General features: G+C 41.4%; 2 protein-coding genes across 7 annotated transcripts in view; both read left to right on the forward strand.

Moving 5' to 3' along the window:
* The window catches only part of TLE1 (TLE family member 1, transcriptional corepressor), a 104079-nt gene extending 85573 nt beyond the window's left edge, over positions 1 to 18506 (forward strand). For 5 of the 6 annotated variants that reach the window (XM_051801401.1, XM_051801399.1, XM_051801403.1 and 2 more), the window contains one exon: positions 15467 to 18506. The gene's annotated coding sequence lies outside the window, so the exon portion shown is untranslated. The remainder of the gene's footprint in view (positions 1 to 15466) is intronic. The other variant, XM_051801400.1, reaches the window with a different exon arrangement.
* Positions 1 to 21323, forward strand: part of LOC127477297 (craniofacial development protein 2-like) — a 208712-nt gene extending 187389 nt beyond the window's left edge. Inside the window, exon 2 of the mRNA XM_051801486.1 lies at positions 20435 to 21323. Within this exon, the coding sequence (XP_051657446.1) occupies positions 20435 to 21138 (704 nt within the window). The 3' untranslated portion in view covers positions 21139 to 21323. The remainder of the gene's footprint in view (positions 1 to 20434) is intronic.
* The last annotated feature ends 1546 nt before the right edge of the window (positions 21324 to 22869 follow it).

The raw sequence follows: 22869 nt of genomic DNA on the forward strand, positions 1-22869 counted from the left end.
TACTTATGCTGATGTTTATCATAAAGTCTTCTTGCCTCCTGCTAGCTCCTTTTCAAAGTTAAGTTGGGTTGCTTAGGACCTGTTGTTACAACCCGTCCCAGGAAAAGGGGAGGGGGGTGTAACCCAGGTTTTTATGAATAATTCCCTTGGGGTGGATTAGAGTGAAATGGCACTGAATAATCGGTGTCTGAAAACATATACTGGCAAAGTTCATTTTAACAATTCTGTATCAACAGACATGCCAGCATTTTGGGTGTTGTCATATAACAATGTGGCATAGAGATAACCTTTGGGGGGGGAGAAAATGCATAGGGGAGAGAAAGGCAGGATAAGAGTAAGGGAGAGAAAAGCTGAGAGTGGACAGATGTCTATAGTCACCACCCACGGGGTCCAGCGATGACACTTGATAGTTGCAGCTTCCATGTCTGTCAGTTGAAGTGGTGGCCTTGATCTGCTGGGAGTGAGGGAGGGAAGCCCCCACACTCCAAGAAGTTATGAGTTATTATATCCATGGTCAGTGTCGCAGGCCATGCCTCGAGCCTCCAACCTCTCCCTGGGCCTGCGCAGAGTTTTTTGTGTCTGGCCTGGTTCCCGCCTTTCAAGATTAGCAGAGGGAGGGAGGGGCCCGATTGCTCATCAGAGGTATCAACAGTCAAAAGCCTGCGAGCTGGCTTCTTGCCTTTTCAGGGCTTCACACCTTCAGCACTGGAGGGAGGGAGGGGCCGATTGCTCATCAGAGGTACAATACAAGTCAAAAGCCTGCAAACTTGGCTCTTTACTGGAGGGAGGGATGGGCCCAACTGTCCATCTGAGGTATAATGCAAGTCAAAAGCCTGCAAAAGTCTCTTAGAATGCATAAATCATTAACCATTTCAGTCTCTGACACCTGTCCAGTTGGGTTTTGCTTGACTCTAAGAATGGAGATACTGGTCAACATGTTTCAGTGCCTAATCTTTTGCATTATGACTTTTTTTGGTTTTTTTAATGCAGTCAGTTTAAGGTCTGTTACCTCTTCTTCTTTAGGACTGCTGCCTCTTCTCCTTTGGCTGTGCAATGTACAGAGCTGTGCATTGTCCTGTCTGACAGAAATAGTTTAATGGGGCAAAACAATTTGTGGACTGTTCTTTCTCCCTAGTGGGGAAAAAAAGAAATGGTTATTTTAACTCCTCCATGTTTATGGCTCACTCTTGAATGGCCTGTAAAATCATGTCATTTTATTTACCCTTACATAATACGAAGAAGAAATTTTTACCTTAAAAATGCCATTGTGATTTCCATCCTTGAGAATGATTGAAGCTCTTCTGTATATAGATCAACCCTCCCATGCAGTAGCTGAGATGATTTCTCCTTAACTTTAAGCACAGAACTTGCATGCAGCGCTGACTTTATGGAGAAAGACTTATTTTCAGGTGAACTGTGTGAAAAACAGAGACCCAATCGGGCAATTTCCAATCAGAATTTTATTATATGATAAAAGCGAGTTCAGCGCTGGGTGATCAGGGAAGGGGTTCAACAACTCCCAACGCCTGTCACACCCAAAGAAGATAGTTGTCCTACATTTATTTCCAGCTACTTCATGAATATTCATTATACATAAGCATAAACATTACACATTGTTGAGTCAGACATTCAACAGATGTTTTTCTTTTAACAAGAATGTTATCTATAAGCATTCATAGTATATTGTCAAATCAGAAGCTCTGCAGATGTTTGCTTGCTACAAAGTTATAAATTTCGAGAAAGGTCCTATTATCTAGCATTCATAGTATATTGTCAAATCAGAAGCTCTGCAGATGTTTGCTTGCTACAAAGTTATAAATTTCAAGAAAGGTCCTATTATCTATCTAACTAAACAAAATTGTCTCACTATAAATCCTACACAAGGTAAAAAAAAGGAGGTAACTTGTTTTATCTCTTCACAGGGCCCCAATTAAGTTTTACGACTTGTTTTTCTTTTCTCTCCAGGTCATATTGACCCTTCACTGTCTCCTCTTAATCAACTCGAATTATTTTCTCAATTTATCACAACTGCAAAGCACTAAAAAACTCTCGTGTGCTCTTATTATGTCCAAGTTATCCTAAGAGCTCTTTGTATAACTTGAGCAGTCAGTCACAGGAACATTGGAATGAACTTGGAACACTAGAATGAGTTTGGCTAGTGATAATACAAAACATGAATTCACAAGGATAGCAATTTTTTCATGGCCATCTTCCTCTGGGCAGGCTTACTGGGAAAACCTGGGAGTACTCAACTCTACTGTTGGTGCTGTCAGATATGCACGTGTCCAAATTCAGTGTGATGGACCAGTGGAGATCCTAATAGAGCTACTCTTCTTGCTCCTTATACAGCAACTTGTAGCTTCAGCTATTGTAAAATCCACTGTGTTCTTGTCCAATTAGACACCATGTACTCTACCATGACAATGAGATGCACAGATTATGTTTGGTAGTTATCAAGTGCAAGGCAACTGAAAAACATTATTTTTCCAGTGTGATGACCACAGAACAAAAACTATGTGAGGATATCGATGGTAAGATAAAATGTGGTCTACCAGATAAAATGTGGCGCATAATGTGGCTTGTAGGCACAGCTGAACAAATTGCTCAGGAGCTTCAAGACTCACTGCAGTGTAAACAGAAATCAGGGGTGATCTGTTGTGCATTCTCAAAACATAATACATTCTTCTTGCTACTGCTTACCTTTTGATGAGTCGAGTATTTTAATATGCTACAAGATTCACTCTCTGGGAAAAACTTTGATTCTCAACTTCCTGTATTTCAAACAGGATTTCTTTTTGTTATCATAGAAAAGTGTAATTTAATTGTGTTTGAAGCTTCAAAGTCTTTGTGTTGTACACTGTAAGGAACAGATTGTAAAATTCTTGGTTTTAGCAGCTGGCAAATTCATCTGCAAGCAGGGCAGAAAATCTAAAGGATTTTATATGCCTGACCTGCATATAAGTTGTATGTAAATTTGATGTGCTTTGTGAAGAGCAAACACCTTTTGCTGAATGGAGAACTGGGCTACTTCAGTAGCTGTTGAACATTTCCTTCCTGCTTAGCACTTCTCATGTGTTTTCTGTGTACTTTTAATTGTTGGTTTCTGTGTTGCTGTTTGTTAATTCTAATATAAAAAATATAGCTTGTGTGTTCCTCCTTTCAGTTGAGTAGGAATAAAAACTGAAACACCCATCTATCTTGAGGAGAACGGAACTATGCATATTTTGCATTCCTAGTTGCTCATCAATAACATGGGTCTTATGGGCAGGTACTTTTTTTGTCTTGGGTTGGTTTTTTTGTTTGGTGTCCAATACTCATTTTAGACACTAAGTGGTCAGACATACTGACTTAGCTGTTGGTAAATGCTACTTGCTGAGTATGTTATGGCATCATGAAAAGAAAGAACAATAGTAGAAGCTATCTTAAGCAAAGGAAACTACAAAATAAGGCTTTCCTTGTCTGTCATTTGTAATGACAATTACCATTCAATTACACAAGTTAGGAGCAGGCTTTCAAAAGAGCCGTGGAGCTTATCACAGGTTACTGGTGTGCCAAATATGGTGTTGCTACTCATATACATGGGACTAAAGGAAGAAAAATACTCAGCAATCTACCATAACTTCATCCAGACAGTCAAGTTTATGTTTTAAGATGCAAACTGTTTCCAGTGAATTCATTAGAACCATATTGTAGCTTTCTTTTCTAGTATAATTTTAGCAGCTAGGTTAAAAAGCCTGGGACTGCCAAACAAATCTCAAGTGCCTGATTATTTAATTTTTGAAGGATTTAAACTACTGAACAATTCTATCTTTTTTCCCCCCATTCTGTTTTTCTCCTCTAATTTTTCTTTCCCTTTTTCTTTTTTTTTTTATTTACACAAATGTACAACAGTGTGAATTAGGGTTAGGGTATCTAGAGATAGCTAATACACTGTGTTTTGTCTGGGATTAATATAGATGTTTGAATAACATGGAACTGTAATTGTAATATATTCAGCCAGAATATCTGCCTTCTTCCTATCATGGATGGGTCACTTATTCAATAAGAATTATTCGTCCTAAGTATGCTAGATGTCTTTATCTACCCATGTCTCCAGGTTCTCTTCCTGTACCTTTTTGTTGTTTTGAATTTTCTTTTTAACTTATTTCAAAGATTTGCCAAAAGTATGCAAAATTTGGGACAGATGTTCTTATTTAGTTGTTTAATAAAAGTAGGCTAAAGCTGAAGCAATTCTGAGAACCTAAATGAAATGTTTTTATGTGAGTTGGTTCTGATAGAATTAGATCTTTAAAAAAAATGTAATACCTACTACTAGTGAAGGAAGAAAGTTCCATCTGTATAAAAGAAAAAACCCAAGAAAACACCAAGCCATCAACATGAGTATGCTTGGGTTTGCTATCATATGTATTAGGTGATTATTAAGCAAAACCTTTTCTGTTTTCTAAGATGCTTCCATTTCTACAATGAATTTGAACTTAAATATTCAGAGACTAGTGTTTGCACATGAGACAGAGAGATGCAATCAACCATAGTAGTGTTTGGACAGTGTTTACTGCACCTGGTACAATGGGCTTACTTACTTTTCTGAGGTGCTGCTTTCAGTACTGCAGTAGTGTCCAATAGGAATCAGCACTCCATAGGATCCACACAAAAAGGCATCCTGTGCTAAAGACTATAGGATCTTCTTTAGAAAACGTAAATTAAACAAACTGACAGAAAGGTGAAGACATAGTCTAGGTAAGCACTATAAATGGAGAAAAAAAATAAATTGAAAGAATAGCTTTCCTATAATACAAGGGAAATACAAGGCACTGATGCTTCCAAGGTTTTTGTTCTTATTTGTGAGGTAGCAAAACAGTCAAAGGAACATGCCAGTGTTGATTCAAGAGAATATTGCAGGACAAGGGATTTTGTAATGATATTCATGTCCAACCTGAGAATTTTTCTCTTGTGTGAGAAATGGAGCAAGAGTTGGAGGTTAGAATCAAGACACTTAGAAAATTGTCACTTGCCCCAAAATCTTTACAAGTACATTTCAGGTATTTCAGGGACGGAAGGCTCTGAGATAGTGCAAGTAGACCTAGGAGCACAAGATAGACATCTGGTGTAGATTGCTGTAATCGTTACAGTAAGACACATCCCCAGAAGCATATGGGATTCAAACTTTGGACACACCATGGAAAGACGGGGTTTTTTGTAAGCTTGTGAAAACATGGATACATTGAAACTTGCAGTAATGTTGTCACTGACTTAAGTGAATCTGGAATTTTATCACATTTTCTATGCCATATTTCTGAAAACCAGGTCTTCCTGACAAAATGGCTGTATCTATTTTATTTTCAAAATCTCTTCAGGGGTGTGTTGCAGATCTGCCTGAAATAATCGGAATTGCATCTCAGAGTGTTGTAAAAATACATGAGAAACTTTCTTCTTATGTTGGAATTTTTTTTTGTTTGTTAGAAAAGATAATGCTTTGTGATGCTGAATTACCTGAGATGGTTTAAATCTGTTGAAGCTCTTGTCAGCTCAGCCACCTAAACTTTCAGGAGCCCTTTTTGCAGGGGATGCCAGTATTTCCCAGGTATTATGGGAAGCACAAGTCATAAAAAAAGATCATTTCCCTCTAGGTACTATTTCTAATCTCAAAAAATTATGCTTCAAGTACAGTTGTTGGGCACAGCTTCCAAAAACCAAAATCCTTTTGGTGAAGGATTTTTCTGACAAAACTCAAAGAGCCTTCCTGTAGGAAAGCTACTGCTTTCAGAGGGACTGTCACCAAAAAGCAACTGAGTAAAGACTAGGTTTACTGTATGCCAGGGGATGGCCCTAGGCAGCATGAGTGCTTTTCCCCACTTAATGATCTTCAGTTTTCTCTCTGGCTTGGTAGCTGCAACTCTGTTGTGAAACAACAGTATTACAAAGACCATGACAGCACATCTAACTCTTTTAACTTACAACTCTACCCCATACGACTTCATCCTTCTTCTTTTTTTGTCTTCTGACAAGGAAAAAAAGCCACCTGAATAGCTAGAATTAGTGCTCCTTGAATACCAGTTCACTTGCCTAGCAATTTTGCTCAGAAAACAGATGGTTCGGTACATGAAAGAGGGGTGGTAGGGACCTCTGTGTGAGGTCCTTAGAAGGGTAATCTCATTCCGAAGATCTAGGTGGCTGGAATTCCCTCCCCCTCCCCTATGATACAAATCCTTAAGTGTTAAGTCAGGCAGAAAATTAGTCTAGTCTACATTTATTTTACTGATTGGCAGTCAACTCCCACCTAATCTTTCAACATATATTTTGTTCAATGGATCAACAGATTGTGTAAACAGCATGACGGATGGGTTTAGAAATGTGTCTGCTTATGTTTGGTTTGTACTGAACCATTGACCAGTTTGTTTGTGAATCCATCATAAATTACATCTGTGGGTTACTCAGTACAAGTGAGGAGGGGAAATACTTATTCTCACTGTGTTGAAAGGCAATCTTACACAGCTGTCAGCCCCTAGAATGGAAGCTGAATCGCATCAGTACTTTTAGCTCTTTTTTTTCCAAAGCTTGATGCATTTGGCTCTGCTTTCACAAGTTTTTTGCTAATTGCAACTGTACTTCTCATTGAAGATAACATAAGGCAAAAGGCAAGAATGTTTATTGTGCAGTAAATATGTAATAACTGGGGAACAAGGATATGATAGTGATTGATGATGTTATTTAGGTGCATTTGACAAAACCAACACTAAGTAATGCCAGAAATATATGTGATATGTATAATAATGGAAATACATATTAAAATTTCATTGTTACATTCAATGTAGAAATGACCTGCATGGATTGTATTTAATATCTGAAAGCAGGCTAGGATGGTGCCACTCCCAGGATCAATAGGAGTGTGAACTGTTTAAATACTTCAATTAACTCTTCCTAATCTTAAAATTGTTTTTAATACACTCATTATGTGACTGCTGTTGCCTCACGTGAGACATGAAGGAACATAAGGAAGTTCTGGAATCTAGAAACTGCTCTTCCACAAATGGGAAGAACTTGCCTTAAAATTGCTAAGGAGTGGGGGACATGGAAATGACCAGAGTGCTGCCAAACACCTCTTCCTAGATGGCAGAAAGCCAAAATCCAGTGTCTGCCACTTCTGGTGATTGCTTTGGCTTTGAGCCACTGTCTACCCAGGGAGCATAGGCATGTGGCATCAAACTTCCCTCAAGAAGGCCCTATGGAGACCTCAACAAGTTAGAGGACTGGGCAATCACCAACCAGATGAAGTTCAACAAGATAAAGTGCTAGATTTTACACCTGGGATGGGGCACCTTGGGTGGGGCAATCCTGGATGTATGTAGAGACTGGGGAATGAGATGCTGGAAAGCACGACCTGGGGATCCTGGTTGAAGGCAAGTTGAGTATGAGTCAACAGTGCCCTGACAGCCAGGAGGGCCAACCTTGTCCTGGGGGACATCAGGCAAAGCATCACCAGCCAGTCAAGGGAGGGGATTGTCCCACTCTGCTCTGCACTGAGGGGGCCTCACCTTGAATATTGTGTGCAAAAAGATATTAAACTCTTAGAAAGTATCCAAAGAAGGGCAGTGAAGATGGGGAAGAGCCTTGAGAGGAAGCTGTGTGAGGAGTGGCTGAGGTCACTTGACGTGTTCAGCCTGGAGAAGAGGAGACTGCAGGGAGACCTCATTGCAGTTGCAACTTCCTCGTGAGGGGAAGAAGAGGGAGAGGCACTGATCTCTTCTCTGTGGTGACCAGTGACAGGACCAGAAGGAATGACCTGAAGTCGTGTCAGAGAAGGTTTAGGTTGGATATCAGAGAAGGATTCTTCACCCAGAGGGTGGTTGGGTGCTGGAATAGGCTCCCCAGGGAAGTGGTCACAGCACCAAGCCTGGCAGTTCAAGTGTTTGGTTGATACTCTCAGACACATGGTGTGACTCTTAGGGATGGTCCCATGCAGGGCTAAGGGTTGGACTTCAATGATCCTTGTGGGTCCCTTCCAACTCAGCATATTCTGCGATTCCTTCCCCATATGTATCCTTTTGCCAAGGTGTGGAAGGGCTTAACAAAGGGGAAAATATAAATAAAGGGTCACCCTTATTGTTGCCTAATTTTCTGCTAAAAGTTACGGCTTTGAAAATAATTTTGAACAAGAAAGAGGCTCACCTTGTCCTAGCTATGTATCTGGAGGCAGTGAGCCTCAGGTGTGACTCTCTACAGCATACCCCAAGCTTTGCTTAAACAGGTTTGAACTAGAACTAAATGGCTCTTGAAAAGAAAGGCAATGGGAAGAGAGACAGAGAAGAAAAGAGGGCACTTGGTAAAGGGCTGGGTTTCTTTATGCAGGCAGAGAGGAGAAACTGAAGAAGAGTGATTGTTGTTGGCTACTTGGCTGTTTTAGATGGTTACATTCCTATGAAGGTTTTTTTAATTCATGATATTTTTTGTGGGATTTGTGTTAACCTTTTTTTTAGTCTCCTATGCATTCAGACTTTTAGAATTGGTAATAACTGATTGAATTTTTTGTTGTTTGAAGTGCTACTCTTCAGTTGAAAGCATGCACTGAACATTTTTTTAAAGAAAGCAGAGGAAAAGGTATTTTTAACAAACAAAGTGCACATAATTATCTTTTAATTTCCTTTTTTTTTTTCCTTTGTGGTAGAAAGTAAATTTGTCATTTCTCTATGGAATAATGCTTCCAACTTCTAGTTCAACTGAAAAATAATGTCTTTCTAATAATTTCAAATAGGATTTCAAGAAACTGATAAGGAAAAAAAATGAGCAGCCTGGAGAGTATGAAGAAGAAACTAGGAATGAAAAGTTGGATATTTCTGGACCTAGGGCACAGAAAGGAAAATGAAGCTTGTAACTCAGCAAGTAGCATCAATGTTATCCTGTGAGCCTGAAACTACTTTTTCTTAACCTTCATCCTCTAAGAAAAAAAAAATCTAACATCTCTTCAGTATAGTAATCCCTGGAGTATCATTTTAGTAATTTTACTGACTGTATTTCTTTTATATGGGTCACTGAAATTTCCCTACCCTCTTCTGTCTTGCAAAGATGTAGAGGGCTTTAGGAATTGCTTCTAGAATACACTATTTTCCAAATATTAGCTCAGGAAATAAGATGGCTGTGAACTCTTGTGTTTGCTGAAATAAATAATCTTGCGCTGTCCTTGTGAACACTTTTGTTGTTTTTTCCATTCACTTAACAAAAAAAAAAAAAAAAAAAAGTTGAGTGGGATGGTTTGAGTACCCTCTTATGTGCATTAAATCTTTTGAATATCACATTCTTGTTTTTATCTTTTTCAGCTCTTCCTCTAGACAATACAGAGAGTTCCTTTTTTAGCCAAAAATTACGGTATTATTTCCAGTTTCTCAGTGTTGTAAAAACTAAATTACATTATGTAACTCAAAACAAAAAACCCTTCACCCAACAACAAATGAATAAACCAACTAATACACAGATAGAAATATCAATAGCTATCTTTACTACTGCTTTGATAGCTATTGCTTAATATAACATGCTGAATACTCTGCCTATGAATGTAAGTGTGATTTATCGAATGATTCCACTTATTCCATGCCCTTGTGTGTATATATAGTAAATATCAAGATTGGGACAGAACCTTAATTGGACACCAAAATCCATAATTTTCTCTCAGTGTGTATTATTTGTCAGGCTGGCAAATTGAAAATTGTAGTATAAGAAATATATTAATATGCTCACTTGCAAAGTAATTCCTTTAGAAGTGTGTATTTCTTCTGTATCACTGTCTAATTAGATAATTTGTTATTTGTTGTTGTAATGATTAATTTTAGAAATTTTCTTAGAATATCTGGGGCCATCTACCAATAAAAAGGAAGTTACTGTCTATAACTAAGGCTAATTGAAAATCTTAATTTTATCAAAAAAAACTTGTAATCTTTTCCACAGAAAATCTATTATTGAGAATATTCTCAGATCTGCAATATTCTGTGTCCTCAGGTTCCTTTTCTTCCTAGTGCTCACAATTCCTGACTGGGTTTCACTATGGAGAAGCCAGGAGGGAATACAACCATCTTGAGTACAAAGGATGCATCACAAGCTCATGTTCATGAGCTAACTGGGAAGACTTACCTACAAGGAGAATATAAACAGGAAATCTTCAAACTAGAAGCCCCATGTAATATCATTATGAGATATGTTTTAAAAACTTTTTGTAGTCCTTTGAAAATTTATCTCTCTCTTGCTCCTTTCTTCATAATACTTTGAGTAATTTTAAGAGGCAAATATGTTTTGTTTTGAATTCTACCATTGCCATGAAAGCCCAGCAATTCAAAAGTAGATCTCAGAGTGTTTTTCACTCTATGTTTCGGGCACTGTACCCTAAATATGCAAATTACAATTTTAATTCCCATTTCAGTTACTTCTAAACCATGTTATATGGCTGAAGAAGCATGAATCCACTCTTCAAAGTGTTGAAAAAGACTTCAGGATAGGCAACAGAAAACCTGTGCTATGTCCCACCAGTCCCTTCTCCAACCTTAGCAAATATTTAGGTGTCGCTGAGACAGGGGTGGTGGTGCTGAGGCAAGGTGTTAGATGTAAAGAAGTTAGGCAGTGCTGTGGTCCTCTCTGAGATGCCTTTTGAGTAGTCTTAAAAACATGTGAGACAAATAGAAACGTAAAGATGCTTAAGCATGGTCCTCTATGCATGTTATGCATTTCCTCCCTCCCTACTGTAAGTAGCCAAGAAATTCAGTTTTGAATATCCAGCTCTGCTTCACAGATTTCTCTTACTTGAAAAATGCAGTTGGAATTTTGTTTCTTCAAACCACAGTCTTCTCACAAGGATGTTTTAAAATAAATATTTTTAAAAGCTTTTTACTTCTGAAAACTGAGGTTTTGCTATTTTTTACCACCTTCTAAGCTGGCATAAACTACCTTTGTTGTATTCTATCAAAAGGATGTTTGAACGCGCTTTTTTCTGTCTGCTGCTTAACCTGTATTTTATCAATGCTAGAGACTGCATGATTAGTAAAAAAGGCTTTAATATGCTCTAGTGAAAGAAGATAGAGTAGATCACAGCAGACTGACTGGCTAAAAGCCAGTTTGTTTTTAATCATCTGCTAAAGAAATACATTGCGGTTTTAGACGGTTACTGACATTTTCATATGAAAGCATGTTTTGGTTAAAGTCGTTCTGTAGTTCTCAGATATAAACTGGGAAGTTTTCAAGTGGTTTCACCAGTAGCATTTAGTTTGAATAGGATCTCAAAATGTGACTTTGGAATGTGCTAGAATGGAAAAATCTGGTGAAAAAGCAACTGAGAAAACATTTTAGGGAAAGGCCAATCTGTGCAAATGAGTTCTTGTAGGGAGCCTTGTGCCTTACCTTTACTCTTTTTCAGCAATAAGAGTTCAACATCCATAACATGGCATGGAAACCCTGCTCTTTGGACACGTGGCTCCAAGTTGTTTCTGAATCTTTGCTGGCAGGCAGGCAGGCAGAGAGGATCCTTGCTCTGCATGTTACTCACCCTACGAGGAACTGCTTTGCTTTCCTCTTGCAGGCTTTTTAACCACACTGTCTCTCACTCTTGTCTGCTAAATGACATGTTACTTACCATTTTCTGTAGTGTGCTTTGAGATTCACATCTAAAATGGCATGTAAAAGCTAGGTAGCGCTAATCTGTTCTGGCAGCTTGTTAAAGTGTGATGGTTTCAGTGATGCATTTGTAACCACTCTTAACATAAGATAAATGTGACAAGTGCTAATTCCTAACACCCACTTTGTTGAAACTGAGAACATCCTAGCTAAAGCACTTTGAATTTCCTGAGGACATCTGAGGTCTATCATTACGGCAGCTCATGATGCTTTTACCTGAAAAATGAAAATGTTACGTTAAAGATCCACGATTAAGACAAATGTTTTAAAAAGGGTTAGAGAAGAAATGCTATGCATGTGTTTGAGATCTACAAACACTTTGTATTCTCTGGACAAAGTGAAGGGAGCTATAGAGTAAGAATATGTTGAACTCTCCATGGGAAACGGAATAAGCTAATACCCAAGCACCAAGACTTGTGCATTAGAACAACTTCAGTTTTGAGAGTCCTGTTCCATGAGATTTTCCTGATGGGTCTGTGTCACGGACACGAGAGGTGCCCATGTGAGAAGGAGGCCAATCTGAGGTAGGCAGAGAAAACTGTTCTTCAGTTGATGTGTTATCAAAATGAAGTAAGTGATATCCTTTTGTGGCTTGAGTGGAAAGTTCTGTACAAACAGTGCTGAAAGATGGCCCCTCAATGTCCAGTGAAAACAATGGCATTTGCCAGGATTTTTGAATTCTGATTTAAAAAAGAGAGAGACAGAGAAAAAGAGAAACTGCATCATTCTCAACTGACTTTTACCTATGGGATTTCTGCATGGAAGATGGGAAAATAATGAAATGCCTGATGTCAAATTAGAAGAAAGTGCAAGATGTCAACCACTACTGAATAACTGAGCAAACAAGTACCTTGCTGGTGCTGGTGACCAAGAAAGTGAAATGTGCTTGTAGGACAGACAGTAGAAGATGGTTGGGATGGTGGTAATATCATGCAGCTGCAAAACCAACACAGGACAATGAGAGAAAAGAGAAAGATAAGAGATGTGTGAGTAGTCTGCAAACCAGAAGGCAGGCTCTCAGCTATACTGTTATGGATTTGGAGATAAAAATAGTTAGGGCATTACAGCTGGGATCATCATCATCATGGCTGGGCTTCGCGAACGAAGATTTGGGAAGGGCTCTACCCACTTTTGTTGCAAGCGCGTTGGTGGCTGAAAAGGCCAATACGAGACAGGCATGTCCGGTTGCAAAAGGCACAACAGAAAGACTCCTTAGGTGGTATATTCTGCAAGGCACGATTCTTTCTGTGTTGCCTTTTCTCCTCAAGGGTGATCCTGTGTGTGTTCTCAAAGGCATCAGCAGCGTTATAGATGGTGTGTCTCCAGACCTCCCAATTGGAGGCCAGAGTAGACCAGTGATGTTGGTCAATATGGACGAGGCTGAGATGTTGTTTCAGGGAGTCCTTGTATCTTTTCTTTGGGGCTCCTCTCTTGCAGCAGCCAGTGGCAAGTTCACCATAAAGCAGGATCTTAGGGAGGCGGTGGTCCTTCATCCTGGAGACGTGCCCTGCCCAGCACAGCTGTGTTCTCATCAACGTGGCCTCTATACTTGTGACTGCTGCTTGTTCAAGAACAGATGTATTGGTCACATAATCTGACCAGTGGATATTTAGGATTGTACGGAGGCAGCGTTGATGGAAGCGTTCTAGGAGACGTAGGTGGTGGAGGTAGATGACCCATGATTCAGATCCATATAAGAGAGTAGACAGCACAATGGCTCTGTAAACACTGATCTTTGTACTTTTCTTCAAGTGTTTATTATGCCATACTCTTTTATGGAGTTTTCCAAAAGCACTACATGCCTTTGCTAACCTGTTGTCTATCTCTCCATCAATCTTACCATCCGAGGAGATGAGACTACCCAGGTAATTAAACTGCTGGACTGATTTGAGTTCTGATTGGCCAATGGTGATGTGGGGATGATGGGGGACTTCCTGAGGTACAGGTTGATAGAGAACTTCTGTCTTCTTTAGGTTGACTTCCAGCCCAAAGAGCTCAGCAGTCTCTGCAAAGCAGGATGTTAAACGCTGCAGAGCTGCTTCTGTGTGGGCAACAAGGGCGGCATCATCAGCATAAAGCAGCTGCTGGACAAGATGGTTTAAGGTCTTGGTGTGGGCCCTCAGTCACCTAAGGTTGAAAAGGCTTCCATCAGTACGGTATCGAATGTAGATACTGTCCTGATCACTGAGGTCTGCTGTGGCCCTTTGGAGCATCCTGCTGAAAAAGACTGTGAATAGGGTAGGAGCAAGAATGCAGCCTTTTTTCACACCATTCTTTATTAGAAAGGGCTTGGAAAGTGCGTTGCCATATCTGACTTGGCCATGCTGATCCTCATGGAGTGAGATGATCATTTTGAGGAACTTGGGGGGACAACCTAAACATTCCAAAATCTACCAGAGACCTTTTCTGCTCACAGTATTGAAAGCCTTGGTGAGATCAACAAAGGTTACATAGAGACCTTTGTTCTGTTCCCTACACTTCTCTTGCAGTTGTCTGAGAACAAATAGCATGTCTGTGGTACTCCTGTTGGCTCTGAAACCACACTGACTTTCAGGTAGAATTTCTTCAGCTATAGCGGGTATTAGCTGGAATAAAGTGCAAAGAAAGCTCTTTCGCACAGGAAAAGAAGGAAGGTTATACTGGGGATATGTAAGTTACATCATCTGGGCATGTATTTCTGCAGGTACTGCAGAACCTCCTGAACAGTGAAATTGTGCAGAAAGTGGTATTCCTTTCCCGTCATAAATCTTATACACTGATATTTTTCATCCCTCAGAAAGAAAAATATAAGTCTCACTAAAAGGAGAGTGATTATGGTATTTTTTCCATTGTTTTTTCTTAGTTGTTCTATTGTGAAGTGTTTTTCCAGAAATTGTTGTTATCTGTGGATATCCAGACATAGAGAAAGGTTTCTGAATTCCAGACCATAAACAGTTCAAAGTTGTCTTCAGAGAGAATAACTACAGTGAGACAGTTAGTGAACCTTTATCCTATTTGTCAAAATTTCACTTACCCTTGAAATATAGTTTATTTATCTATCTGTCTTTCTTTCTATCTATCTATATCTGTCTATCTATCTGGCTATCCATCTATCTATCTATCTTCCCCTTTTTTCCCTTGCCCTTAGCCTATGAAAATGTCCTAAAAACAGTGTTTCTTTTCATAGAGAACTGTATTTTTGCTTTGCTGTTTTCTTATTCCTCTGAAGTATGTAATGCAGTTACTGTCTATATTTATAGCAATTTTCCCTGGTGCTGCAGCTACATCTTCCTTTGTTTTTTGTTCCTTCATGTGATATATGGTTTCCTTATGGAAGTTATAATGAGTTTATTTTCATGAATCACTAGAGATCAGCCAGGCTAAACTCTCAACATTAAAGTCCACCCAACAGTGACACTATTCACTGTAACACAATGTTTAACTGAACATATCACCTTTTATAACCCAAGTGCAATAATAACTACCTAAAAATGACAGATCTATCAGAATAATTAAATTACTTTTGTCATAGAATTATAGAATGGCTTGTGTTGGAAGGGACTTTAAAGATCATCTAGTTACAACCCCCTTGCCATGGGCAGGGGTACCTTTCACTAGACCAGGTTACTTATAGCCCCATCCAACCTGGCCTTAAACACACTCAGGGATGGGGCATCTGCAACTTCCCTGGGAAACATGTTCTAGTGCCTCCCTTCCCTCACAGTAAAGAATTTCTTCCTAGTATCGAAACTAAACCTGCTCCTGTCAGTTTGAAGCCATTTTCCCCTGTTCTATCATACAGGCTCTTGTAAATAGTCTCTCTCCATCTTTCTTGTAGGCTCCCTTCAGGGATTGGAAGGCTGCAACTGGATTACCTTGAAGTCTTCTCTTCTCCAGGCTGAACAAACCCAATTCTCTCAGCCTTTCCTCATCAGGGAGGTGCTCCATCCCTCTAATCATCTTGGTGACCCTCCTCTGGACTCACTCCAACAGGCTGATATTCTTCCTGTGCTTGGACCCCAGAGCTCAATGCAACATTCCAGGTGGGGTCTCACAAGAGCAGAGCAGAGGGTTAGAAGGAATAAATATAAAATGGTCAGAAGCTTATATTTTTCTCTCGTGTAGAGAGAAAAATTGACAATTAAAAATGGTGCGAACTTTTAATATGTTTTGAAAGTACTAGTTATATTGAAACAAAGCAAGAGGTTAGCCCCTTAAAAACACAAGGAAAATAATTTGGATCAAAAAAATCTGAGTAACACATCGGATACAATTTATAAGGAAGAAAAAGAACATTGAAACTCTTCTGCTTACATTGTACTTATGTGGGAGGGGGCTTAGACTAGGGAATTGGATTTTGGGGCTCTCAAACCATGACATTTTTGGTAGCAGAGGGTGGTTGCAATCCATCTAAATAAAAAGAGATAAAAACCATGATGCTTGTTATAACAGAAAGAGTTTTCCAGACAAAACACAGACTGTACCACTGTAGAGAAAGTAAGGCTATAGTAATGTAAGTTAAGTACTAAGGGTAGAGTTAAGTTTGTGATAATGCTATATTGATGTGTAGTTGAGAGATTTTGATTATATTTTAGTTTATTGAAGATTGCATGTTGATTAGAGTTTATTAAATTGTTGTGATATGTTGATATTTCGCAAAAGTGGGGGGTGGAGAGTTGTAGTGGGGGGAAACAGTTTTCCCCCCTAAAGTTATAAAATGGTAAAACCCCAGGGGGTGGTGACTTTTCAAGTTTTACCTAATGAGCGCTTCTGCAAAATATAAACATATCACACTGAGAATGGAAGAGAAGGTAGTTGTGGTTTGTTGTTGAGGAAGTAGCCATGTTGTGAAAGCAACGAGCAGAAGGGGCAGGAGCCCCTGGGGGGGCTTTCCCCCCCCAGCCCCAGCTGGGGCCTACAGGGACTTGGAACAGTGTAAGACTGAGCTAAGTGCCTGTAGCTGAAAACCGAAGGAGTTTTCTCCACCGTAAGTAGGCAGAAGGAGCAGCGGCAGAAACAGCACTGACCGGAGGCTATGGCAGAGAGCCAACAGATAAGAAAAGCAGCAGAGGCAGCTTGCAGCCAACCAAAGAAGACACAGAGTTGTCTGAGAGAGCCGAGAACAAGAGCCAGCAGCAGCAGAGAGAGCAGAACTAGCTCTACAGACACAGAGTTGGGGTAAGAACTGAAACAAAAAAAAAAAAAAACAAACTCCTTGGAGACCCCTCACGTCCTAGAAAGGAGGGGTGAAGTGCAGGATGCACTACGGAGAGGAGCTGGAAAGCTCCAAGAAGAATGCGGAGAATGACCTTGGCCCCCCCCCCGCTGCTTGAGACAGAGCACAGAGCTCTGTAGGGAACTTGAATACCCTGAAGATAAAGACCCCTGCGCTTCGTGATATGATGTGGTGATAGCGCCCTTTGTCCTGGGAAACACAACCCACGGAGGAAGACCCTCGTTTGAAGACGAGTGGCTGAGGGGGCTTGGATACCCCCTCGTGTGTACTGGTAGAGATCCAGCTACAACAATTCAGTTACAGCTGCTGCACAGAGACAGAGAGACCTGCTACCTTAGAGACACTGCTGTACTGAAGAAGGGATCTTTCCTTCTTCCCTCCTGGGAGAAGAGATTTGATCCCTTGTAAATACTTGTGTCATGGTAGAGATAGCTAAGATTGTATATAGTGTATGGTAGTATTTATTTGTACAGTCATTGTAATATATATTCCCTTTCCCCCATTTTGAGTCTTGTGTGGTTGTCTGGAAAAAACCATCTCACATTGGGTTGAGATGTGGGAGGGAGCTTAGACCAGGGAATTGGATTTTGGGGCTCTCAAACCATGACAACTTACTTTTAAATTGTGTAGTTCATGCGTAGCTCCTTCTCATTTCACATGGTTTATAATTGTAAAGTAAATGGGAGGAAGAGACATGCTTTTCCTTGGATGTGGTATAACAGTAGAAGTCTTTAAGTTATATCCTATAAATCTGGAAAATGAGCCTTATGGTTGAGTTTTAATGCATTTCTCTGTAGCAAATACCTTCTTTGGGGTTAAGATTCTTTTTGGAAACTAGATTTCTGGGTGCTTAAACTTGATCTTTTGAGAGAGAAGTTATGCAGTGAGTTGGCATCTTGTTCTTTTGAACTGGGGAGTGTCTTGCAGAACAACATGTGCTGTCAAGGCCAGCAGTGACAGGTGGGGGAATTTGAAGCAGTAGGAATGCACTGAAATGCCTCACTCTCTTCTTAAAGGCCTGTTCAGGGCTACTTTGAAAGGCTAGAGGAGCATGAAAACTCCCCTAGGAGGCTATCTCCAGGGTGATCAAATCTCTTTGTCAGATTTCCATTAAATACTTCTAAATAAATTTAGTTCTTTTACTGTAGCTGTATTTTGAAGTATTTTCCTTTGTACTCAAACTATTTTCCTTTCTGCTTCAATGTGTTATGTGGTACTTTGTATAATCCCCTGATCTTTTATTGTGCAATTAGTCTGCAGGTTGTTCTTAAGCTTAAAGATAAACCTGTTCTATAATGTTTCCCTTCTTCTATTCCATTATTTGCAAATCTTGGAAATAGTTATTGAGGCTAGAAAGAAGTGGTGGAACACGACCATCCATGGAAACTCTCTCACGTAGCATCAGAGTTATCAAGGAGGCAGACGATGGATAACTCTATTTTTCAAGTTGTGGGATTTTAGGTTTTATGACTTTGGCTGTGGATCCTGTTGCTGACTCTGAGCAAACTTAATCACTCTGTGCCTCCATAAAATGGTTATAATAATTCCTTGTTGCATCAAAGTTGTGATGCAAATGAAGCAGTGTTTCTAAGTGTGGGGTAGTGCGGCTGTGAGGTCAGGCAGTGAAAGCTGATCCAATTGCATCCTGATTTGCTGACAAAAAGTTATTTAACAGTAGTGTAACAGTAGTCCTCCCCTTCCACTGCATGCCACGGCCGGAGTGCGGGGTCTCTCCCCACCTCTGCCGCACACCGCAGCCGGGTGCATGGCCACCCCGGTGTGTGCCGTGGGCGTGTGGCCCCCAGGGCAGCCCCCAGGCGTCCGCAGGGCTGCCCCCCGGTGGGGAGAAAGGAAAGGGAGAGCTTCACCAGCAAGGACTGGGCCCTCATGAGAGAGAAGAGGGAGAACCTTGGAGCACACAGAGGTTTGGCGGTTTGGTTTGCGGGAGGGGTGGGATGTCGGGTGGGCTGTGGGGGTCCTTGGGCTGCGGGGAGGCCGGGCGGGGCAGTCCCATATGGAGTGTATGGTATGTCGCAGGTGAGCAGTGCATGGGAAGATCTGTGGTGACACGGTGGGGGGAGGATAAGGTCAGGGTGGATAGTGGGTTCATCTGGGGGGTTGAGGGGTCTTGGCCACACTGGGGCCTTGGGAAGTACCTGAGCCCCAAGTGGGTGCAGGGGCTGGAATGGTTTGGTTTTGGCTCACCTGTGGCTACTGCCCAGGTTCAGTATGTCTTGAATATATTTACTGCATCCTGAATGGATGGTCAGGACAAAGGGATGTTCCTGGGTATTTCCCTGAGATTGTGCACAGATGGGTGGCAGAAGAGTAGGGGAGTGAATCTTCTTTAGTGGAAAGAAGCCTGTGTACCCCTTTGCGGTTGCAAGTTATGCTGCCAACGGTACATGCCTTTGGCAGGCTCTCCCATGCCAGACTGGTCACAACCACAGGGTCAGACACAATATATCCATGGGCAGGATGAGCCCGCTAGCCTTCTGGCAGTTATCCTAGGAGAAGGACAACTCTAATCCCAAACTGGGGCAGGTGGAGCTCGCTTAGCCCTGTAAGGCCATCCATCTAAGAGAAGATCACTCTAAACAAACCTATGTCCTGAGGACCTCGTTGCCACCGTCCAAGCTCACTCGGCCCTGGCAGATGAACCTCAGGATTAAAGGGTGGGCCCAGTTCTGTACATGCTGCGTCTCACCTAAAAAAATCCATTGCGCAGGCTCAAAGGTTTTACCCACACTCCCAAAGCCCTGTAGCAATGGGCGAGGGTCGAAATGGCAGGTGAAAGGTGCACTGGGAGCCGCAGACCCAACCCTGCATGCAGGCGGTTCAGGATATTGGTCATTTGAGACTGACCGGAGATGACAGTCTCTTGGGGCAGCACCCTGAACGACCAAGCAGCGTTTTCAAGGACAGCACTGCTTGCTCCACTCGGAGAGGGGCCTAGAAAAGGTGGCCTAAACAAAGCTCATCTCCACATTTCACCCGGTTGGTTAACTGCAGACCAATGGGCATCTTCTTCCAATGTGGTCACACAAAGATCAAGAGACAAAGGCATGCACCTGCCTCCAAAGGTGTACCTAAATTAACTCTAGCATGCTGGAACATCAGAACCATGCTCGATTCTGCAAATAGTGGATGCCCTGAGCATCGCTCTACCCTAATTGCCCATGAACTATCACATCTCAACATTGACATTGCTGCTCTCAGTGAAGTCCGTCTCCATGAGGAAGGCAGCCTCAGAGAACATGGTGCTGGTTACACACTCTTTTGGTCAGGTAAACCAGAACTGAAAGGCATCTTTCAGGAGTTGGCTTCATGATCAAAAATTCTATTGTTCCTAAACTTGAAAATCTGCCGACAGGTCACTGTGACCGCATTATCTCCCTACGCCTTCCACTACACAACAAGCAACATGTTATCCTCTTTAGTATATATGCCCCAACTCTCCAAACTGATCCTGCCGAAAAAGATAAATTTTACACTGACTTGCGCCACCTTAACCAGAAGGTTCCTGCAGGAATAAGATCATTATCCTTGGTGATTTCAACACCAGAGTAGGAAAGAATTTTGAAGCCTGGAAAGGAGTATTAGGCAAGCATGGTGTTGGAAACTGCAACGATAATGGTCGACTTCTGCTAGAATTCTGTGCAGAGCAACAGCTCACCATCACTAATACTATCTTTCAACAGAAAAATAGTCTGAAGACAACCCGGATGCATCCTAGATCTAAGCATTGGCATCTCATTGATTATGTCTTGGTGCGACGGAGAGATGTTTGCGATGTCCACCATACCCACATGATGCCCAGTGCAGAATGCCAAACAGACCATCAGCTTGTGTGCTGCAAACTCAAGTTGAATCTTAAGTTCAAACCTAAAAGGGGCAGTATCCCAAGGAGGAGACTCCAAGTTAACAGTCTCCAATCGGCCACAATGAGAGACAGATTCCAGGTAAATCTTCAAACTAGGCTTGAAAATCATTCTATAGATTCTCTAGATCCCTCTCCTGAAACACTTTGGCACCATATTAAAAACAGCATCCTGCAATCCTCTGAAGAATCTTTAGGGTTCTCCTTCAAGAAGAACAAGGACTGGTTTGATGAAAACAATCAAGAGATCCAGGAATTGTTGAGGAAGAAGGGAACTGCTCATCAAGCACACCTTGCACTGCCATCCTGTCACGCAAGAAAAGCAGCGTTTTGTCTTGCATGCAGCTCCAACAGAAACTTCATGACATCCAAAACAAGTGGTGGATCGATCTAGCTGAAAAAACTCAATTATGTGCAGATACAGGTGATCACAGAGGATTCTATGAGGCCCTGAAAACAGCATATGGGCCTACACGCCAAGTCCAAAGCCCTCTACTCAGTGCAGAGGGTCAAACACTTCTGACAGACAAAACCTCCACTCTGAATCGATGGTCTGAACACTTTCAGACTCTCTTCAGTACTAACCGTGTAGTTCAAGACTCAGCAATTCAGTGCATTACACAGCAGTCGGTGAAGAATTAATTGGATATTGACCCCACTTTAGGAGAAACCCTCAAGGCCATTCAGGAGGTGAAAATTGGCAAGGCAGCTGGGGTTGCTGAAATTCCATCTGAAGTCTGGAAACATGGGGGTCTTGCACTCCATGCTAAATTTCACGAGTTTGTGGTGCGCTGTTGGGAACTAGGTGAACTACCATCAGACCTTCGTGATGCAGTCATTATCACTTTGTATAAGAAGAAAGGAAATAAATCAGACTGTACAAATTACCATGGTATTACTCTGCTCTCCATTGCTGGCAAAATCCTGGCAAGAATACTCTTGAACAGACTAATACCTGCTATAGCAGAAGAAATTCTACCTGAAAGCCAATGTGGTTTCAGAGCCAACAGGAGTACCACAGACATGGTGTTTGTTCTCAGACAACTGCAAGAGAAGTGTAGGGAACAGAACAAAGGTCTCTATGTAACCTTTGTCAACCTCACCAAGGCTTTCAATACTGTGAGCAGAAAAGGTCTATGGCAGATTTTGGAACGTTTAGGTTGTTCCCCCAAGTTCCTTAAAATGATCATCTCACTCCATGAGGATCAGCATGGCCAATGCACTTTCTGAGCCCTTTCTAATAAAGAATGGTGTGAAACAAGGCTGCGTTCTCGTTCCTGCCCTATTCAGAATCTTTTTCAGCATGATGCTCCAAAGGGCCATGGCAGACCTCGAGGATCAGGACAGTATCTACATTCGATACCGTACTGATGGAAGCCTTTTCAGCCTAAGGTGACTGAAGGCCCACACCAAGACCTTAAATCACCCTGTTTGGGAGCTGCTTCATGCTGATGATGCCGCCACACAGAAGCAGCTCTGCAGCGTTTAACATCCTGCTTTGCAGACACTGCTGAGCTCTTTGGGCTGGAAGTCACCTTTAAGAAGACAGAAGTTCTCTATCAACTCGCACCTCAGGAAGTTTTCCTTCATCCCTAAATCACCACTGGCCAATCAGAACTCAAATCAGTCCAGCAGTTTAATTATCTAGGTAGCCTCATCTCCTCGGATGGTAAGATTGACAGAGAGATAGACAACAGGTTAGCAAAGGCATAGAAAACTTTCAGAAAACTCCATGAGAGAGTTTGGTGGAATAAACACCTGAAGAAAAGTACCAAGATCAGTGTTTACAGAGCCATAGTGCTGTCTACTCTTTTATATGGATCCGAATCATGGGTCATTTACCACCACCACCTGCGTCTCTTAAAACGCTTCCATCAGCGCTGTCTCTGCACAATCCTAAACATCCACTGGTCAGATTATGTGACCAATACATCTGTTCTAGAACAAGCAGCAGTCACAAGTATTGAGACCATGTTGATGAGAACCCAGCTGCATTGGGCAGGGCACGTCTCCAGGATGAAGGACCACTGCCTCCCTAAGATCCTGCTTTATGGTGAATTTACCACTGGCTGCTGCAAGAGAGGAGCCCTGAAGAAATGATACAAGGACTCCCTGAAACAACATC

Source organism: Manacus candei, unplaced genomic scaffold, assembly GCF_025592945.1.
Source record: "Manacus candei isolate 608988 ecotype Guabito, Panama unplaced genomic scaffold, ASM2559294v1 h1tg000051l, whole genome shotgun sequence".
NCBI classification, from domain to species: Eukaryota; Metazoa; Chordata; class Aves; order Passeriformes; family Pipridae; genus Manacus; species Manacus candei.